This window comes from Sorghum bicolor, chromosome 10, assembly GCF_000003195.3.
Source record: "Sorghum bicolor cultivar BTx623 chromosome 10, Sorghum_bicolor_NCBIv3, whole genome shotgun sequence".
In the NCBI taxonomy this organism is placed as follows: domain Eukaryota; kingdom Viridiplantae; phylum Streptophyta; class Magnoliopsida; order Poales; family Poaceae; genus Sorghum; species Sorghum bicolor.
In genome coordinates, this window is record NC_012879.2 from 9785911 (window position 1) to 9792786 (window position 6876).

Below are 6876 nucleotides of genomic sequence, written 5' to 3' on the forward strand. Positions count from 1 at the left end.
CCTATTATTTTGCATCATCTAGATAAAGTAAACATATGTCGGGAAACTTCCAAATCTTTGGCTTTGGAGAAAATATTTCTTCACATCTGATTTGTAGTAGCCTAGGAGGAACATATACTAATTTATACATCAGCGGTTTCAAGTTCACATTGTTCAGTTCACCAATACCAGAAAAAAGCAAAGTACTATGCCATCTGCAAAAAGATGATTTGCTAATGCCTCCATCGATCAAACTATTTTCGGGTTCAACATTGGAATGGACACAACAAGTTCAACAATAATGATATTCAGGAGCATCGTCTTGACCACACAGACAAAAATATTTACTAAAATGTTCTGAGCATCTGAACCTGACTCTCTCTGATTTATAGTTCACGAGGACAGTCAATGACATTTAAAGGTAAACAAAGCACAGGGGAGATACATTTAGAAAAATATGAATGATCTTTGCTAATATCTTGGGGTAGTAAGCAGGACTCATAGGGAGCTTTGACAGTATCCACTCCTTGATATCATCCACCCCATTACCAAATTTAGCACTTATTGGTATAACATCATCACATCATCAATGTTAGTAAATTTTTTGTACCAGTGTCAAAGAGTTGTCTGGAAATAAATACCAACTGCATGCAGAGGAAAGCACAAAAGAAATAGGGAACCACCTTCCAACAATCGTATCAGGTTCATACCTCAAGTTTCTTTGTGATTTTTCTGGGTTTTATGAGATCTTTCTTGATCAATACAAGTAGTACAGGGAGTCCAATATCTTTGTTTCCCACACCTTCGTCAAGCATTTCATCAATCTAGAAGCTCAAAGCTTGCAATATGTAAGGTAAAATGTTTGAATGTCAGGATGGATTACTTTCTTTCTTACTGCTGGCAATACCTTTTCAGGTGCTTTGCAAGCATCAGCAACAACCCAAACACAGAGTCAGCGCTGCCGATAGCGCTCCTAACATTCTTCATAATCATACTGTCCACCTCATGCATCTCCTTTTCAATAACACCAGCAGTGTCATAAAGTATAATCTGCAAACTAAATGATAACTTAGATTAGCAGTGAAAAGCAACATGATCCCCTTTGATGGTAATCGAACCACAAACTTCCGAGGATCTAATTTGCATTGAACTGAATTAAATTCTGATACCTGGTACTCTGGTTCCAAACATATATACCAAGAATGCAATGTCTATTTGTTTGCGGTTTATCTGTTACAGCTGAAAGTTTCTGACCAACCATTTGGTTAATAAGTGTGCTCTTGCCAACATTTGGCTTCCCCAATACAGCAACATAACCTGAGGAGACACCGTATCAGTACGCCAATCTTTCAATATGGATCAATTTCCTTTCTGGATCTTTGACGAAAATGCTCTGCGCATTGCAACTTTGCAAGCTCCATAATTTTATTTACGAACTAGGACGAAATTTGGCTAATAAAGTTTAGAACTAATTGCATGACCTCAATTCCTAAGCTTAATCAATACTAAACCTGACTAATTTCAAACGCGGAAAGCACAGAAGTGAGGAGCCTAACCGCTGCAGTGATTGGCGCAAAGAGAGGAGCCCAGTTCCTCCATCTCGTACTCATCCAGCAGCGCCAGGCTCCGGTCCGGCTTCTCCGTACGGCCTCGTTTGGGAGCACAGAATCCGGATTCCCTATAAATTCCTAGAGAAAGAAAACCTCGAGGCAAGCTTTCCTGAGCTAATCCACCACGCCCTTTGAAAGCCCACTGGACGCGGGATTAGCCCATATCCCGTCGATTTTCACGGGGCAGGAAGCCACGAGTCATGTGGCCGGGAGCGCATCCCCTCTCCGTTGCGTCACGCATCTGTCCCTCGCGCCTTGAGTGAGACTGCCCAAACAACAGCAGGGAACAAAGACCCTCGGAGGAAAGTGGTCACAGGGAAATAAATGTAAAAAAAAAAATCCGTGTCAGAGGTTTTGTTCCCTAGGATAGGTTCCACTAACTTCCAAAGTAGCCCTACAGGAGAAGATAGAGGCGGGTCGTGAATCACTGTTTAGTTCATTCCAAAACAAAAAGTTTTCAAGATTCTTTGTCACATCGAATTTTGTGGCAAATGCATGAAGTATTAAATATAGACAAAAACAAAATCTAATTACACAGTTTGCCTGTAAATCACAAGACGAATCTTTTGATCCTAGTTAGTTCATGATTGGATAATATTTACCATAAACAAATGAAAGTGCTACAGTAACGAAATAGAAAAAGTTTTCACATGTAAATGAGGCCTTAGAGCAGGGAGGAGCGACGGATGACGGACCAAGGGGTGTGGACGCCGCTGTGCATATGCAAGTGAAATTCATTATTTTCATATGAATTTGTATAAAATGAGTTTGAATCCCAAATTTTGTGACAATATATACCTATATATGCATTATCGGTGTGCAAAGTTTCAAAATTTTTAAAAACACCTAATTATGATTTTAATGGAGTTTTCATGGATTGACCGAAGATGTGGTTTGCACAGTAACAGAGGCAGAGCATGCACAGCACAGCACCTATCCTGCTTTTTCTCACACAGTACCAGCGCTCAAGACCCAAACCCGAGACCCAGATACTTTCACATGTAAATTATAAGAGATACCATCGAAACCATGTAGCCAACAATAAAAGATAGAAACCTTGTGGCATACTAATATATTCTGAACTCGACAAAAGGCCTGCGAAAATAAGCAGCAGCCTTAAGATTCATCTGCCGGCTTAACAAAATCAGCACATATCCTTCCCCGGCTTAACAAAATCAGCACTTCTGACTCAACAGTCTACCAGGCAATCACAAAACTAATTAAAAATGTGTGCTACAACATGAAGGCTCGGTTCCAACATAGCACTAGTACCAGAGCAGATTAAACTATAACCAAATTCCAGAAGAATAAAAAACATCTGGACCAAACTTCCTGACGCTTCCTCATTCACAAGCTTCTTCCCAGTCATCCACCTCTACATCCGGCTGCAGCTTAGTCACAGATGGCCCAGCATTCCCAGCGTTTGGTATTGCGCTGTAGGCAGCATCTGTCCGCGGAGCAGGCTTCCGCTCATCGCCTGAACCAGAGCTTGCAGCAGTGTCTGATTCCAGAACATTCCATCGGTTCGCAGTCCCCATGACTTGAGTGGCAGTGTTGGCACCTCTCCATCCAGGTGCTGGAGCATGGCCAGCAACACCAGTCCAGTCTCCAGAGGGCAGATCAGGCTTCTTCCACGGATTGCTCCTAGCAGTGAGCCCCCCATCCTTATGCTCTCCAGTCCAAACATTGCCTGAAGAAGATGCCTGAGCGCTGCTTGGCATAAACATCGCAGCGCCCTGGTAAGCAGACCCATAATCCAGCCGCCTCAGCGCTGTTGCTGCTCTAGCTGGATCATTGAATACAGCTATGGCATTCTTGTCGTTCAGCCAGACCAATTCACATTCCCCACCAAACCTTAGGACTAGAGCATTGACATCAGCATCCCGTGGCAGATCAAGCATGGTGACAACTAGCCTCGGATCCATGTCAACAAGTGGATCAAAGTAAGGATGGGCAGCTGTAACAGGTGCTCCTGCCTTGGATCCCAGGATGCGAGCAGGCGGTTTTGATTTGGGTGTGACATGGATAGTAACAAAACGCTTAGGCTCGCAACAAGCTGACTTGACAGAAAGCTTCCACCGTTCTGCAATAAGCCTGATTGCATCTCTCTTGTCCTTCAACATGGGGCAAAAGACATGCAGTTTCAGATTGCTTGAAGAACTGCCTCTCACCTTGCCAAGTACAAGGAACTTGCACCTCTCTTCTATGGCCAGCACCCACTTTGGCTCACGCCGGAACAAGTCAGAAACCAAATCCGATGAACCTGAATTCTCACCAAAATGCAATGCATCCAAATTGGGTGGAGTGATGTCAAATGCTTCAGCAAGGACCCTCTTCTTCTCCATCTTTGCACACTCCTCATCACAAGAAATCTTCCTCTGCCCAAGAGGCACCCTCCTCCCATTTGATTCCACTGGCTGGAGAGGCATTGGCAGCTTCTGTATGATGGAGACTTCAAACATATTATCACTCATGGAGGATCCACCAGCACCGCAGGGAACAGTTGCAGTGATTCGGCCACAAGAACAGGTAATAGTCACTGCAAATTCACATCTCAAATCTGGGCATTGGGAAGATGGGTGGCATGGGGCAGTGCATGTGTGCTTGCATTCTCTCCTCGCAGCACCACATACCTGCCCACAAGAAGCTTTGCCACCAGAGCTTGAGCTAGCATCTCCATTTGCAGGTGTCTGATCACAAGGGGGAGGATGGCAAGGCCTGTTGCAAGCATGGATTCCACATTGACGATTCTTCCCACATGGTTGGTTGCACCTGATATCCTTCGATCCGCAAGGGATATTCCTCAGCATCACATGCCCCCCAATGCATTCTCTCATTACTGGCACGATACAAGGCGGGCAGTCCCCAAAATGGCATGAGTGCGAGGCAGGATGTCCACAAGGCTGGGGAACTGAGCACTGATGTGGACAAGATGGTGTTGGTGTTCCACAAGGCAGAGGTGGCGGGAGAGAAGTTCTGCCACAGGCACAAGTGAGATCAGTGAATATAGTCTCCAAGCAGGGTGGGCAATGACCACTGTGGCAGAGTAGCTGGCAGGCATGCTGCCCACATCGGAGCTTCTTGCCACATGATATCTGGCAGAGATGAGGATCCCAGTTGCCACCTTCAATCTGTGCAACTTTCCTAGACAGTGGACAACAGAGCTCACTGCACCTATGCCTCCCACAGTTCTTCTTGCGACCACAAGGCTTGTTGCAGCGGAACTCTTCCATTGCGACCTTGTAGCACTCCACCATTTGACCTGATGAGCCACAACGGCACTTCTGCTCAACGCGGACCAAACAAGGTGGACATTCTCCCTCATGGCAATTGACCTTGCACCTATGCACCCCACATGGCAATTTCTTATCGCATATCTTGTCACAGGTGGGGATTGCGTCCAAGCAGCTCGCCCTCCTCTCCTGCAGCCTGGTCTTGCCGCAATGGCATGTACTGACCTTCCCCGGCATGAGCTCACACTCTCCACAAGGCCCTGGGTGGCACAAATCCTTGCAAGCATGATTGCCACAGGCAAGTGTGCGGCCACACACCTCATTGCAAGAAAACACCCCGTCCTCCTCAGACAACTTCCCCTTCACCATCATGTCTCCACATAGCAATGTCTCATTCTTCTTCCCGCAGAAGCACCGCGCAGAGATGAGAACAGCACAGTCCCCGCAAGAACCAGTGTGGCAAACCTTCTCACAGCGATGCCTTTTGCAAGGTAGCATCTGTTCACAAGGGCGGCCACAAGTCACAGGCGTGCTCCGGTCCGCACACCTCCGCACGATGATCTGCTTCCCGCAGGGGCAGGGTCGATCAGGAGCAAACGCTTTGCAGGGCGGGCACGGGCCAGGGTGGCACTGAAGGACGCAGACATGAGGACACCTGGTGGCGTCAGCATCCTCCCCCTTGGCACCCGGCGGTTCCGCCCTCTCGAGAGGCCTGGAGCAGGGCTCACCGCAGGAGTGGGGTGTCAAGAAATGGTCGTTGGGGGGATCTCTCCGGCTCCCGCAGAAGCAGGTGTAGGCGAGGTCGCGGGCCGGAGTGGCGTACACGGACTGACACCCCGGGCAGCGCCAGGAGGGGGAGGCGGGGTCTGCTGCTGCCGGAGATGCATCAGCCGCGGAGGCCGGGGAGCGCACCCACTTGCGGATGCAGGGGAGGTGGAATATGGAGAAGCAGCTGGCGCAGGACCAGACGGGCGCCGAGCGCCGCACCATGTCGTAGCATATCATGCACTCCACCGCGCCGCGGGCGAGCTTGTCCTGGATCTCCTGCACCAGCTGCGGCACCGCCCCATCGCCTCGAGTCGCCGCCGCCGCAGGCGCGGGGGCGGGAGCGGGAGCGCGCTCACGGGCAGGAGCAGTTGGCGCGGGAGCCGGCCTCTCCGGCGGCGGACCGCGGCGACGGTATCTCGCGTTGTCGTTCTGCTCCTGAGGCGGGGCCGGGGCAGAGCGGCGACTGTGGTTGTTGTTCCCGTTGTTGTTGCTGCCGTGATTGGAGCGGCGCGAGCGGCGGTGGGACGGCCGGGCCTCCGAGGCCGGGGTAGTAGGGAGGGGCAGGATCGGGCCGGCGGAGGCGTCGGGGCCCGCGGCCGGGCCGGGGGCAGAGGCGGCGCCGGCGGGGCTGGGGCGGGGGCGGGGGCGCCACTCGGAGCGGGAGGCGGTGGCCACGGGTCCACCCCCGCGGCGGCGATCGGTGGAGGGCTGCATACGGCGGCGGGACGGGAAGGGTGAACCTAGGGTTGCGGCGCCGCCCGCCGTCGGGTCGGTGGGGTGTTGGGGGTGGGGTAGGAGCGAGTGTTGGTGCAGGGGTGGAGTGTGGGGTGGGGGCAGGGGAGGCGGAGGCGCGGAGTGGTAGTGGTGGTGGTGGTGAGGAAGGGGGGTCTCTATTTGATTGGGAAGAGCCTTGGAGAGGACGGCGACCGGAGATGGGGAAGGGAAGGAGGAAGAGTAGAGGCAGGCGACCTGCGTCGGTTCGGGGATGGTTCGAGTTCGCTCGAGATGACGAGAGGTCGGGTCTCGGGTGCGGTGCGATCGGGTCGGTTCAGTTTGCGGCTGTGACGTCACCACGTGTGTATTACAGTACCACTCCTGGCGCTGCGGTGGTAGCCGGTAAAGCGGTGCATCGTCAATCAATTATATATAAAATAATAAAACTAAAAAAAAAAGAGAGAAATCAACATAGGCATTGTTTACTTCCACCCAAAAACCCAAAATTTTTCAAGATTCTCCGTCACATCGAATCTTTAGACATATGCATGGAGTATTAAATATAGACAAAA

The 6876-nt window shown here is 50.3% G+C and overlaps 1 protein-coding gene and 1 pseudogene across 1 annotated transcript; both read right to left on the bottom strand.

Moving 5' to 3' along the window:
• Positions 645 to 1743, bottom strand: LOC8065732 (annotated as a pseudogene).
• LOC8065733 (NF-X1-type zinc finger protein NFXL1) lies at positions 2622 to 6598 on the bottom strand. Its single transcript, XM_021449624.1, has one exon. The coding sequence runs from the start codon at positions 6302 to 6304 to the stop codon at positions 2933 to 2935; it is 3372 nt and encodes a 1123-aa protein (XP_021305299.1). The 5' UTR covers positions 6305 to 6598; the 3' UTR covers positions 2622 to 2932.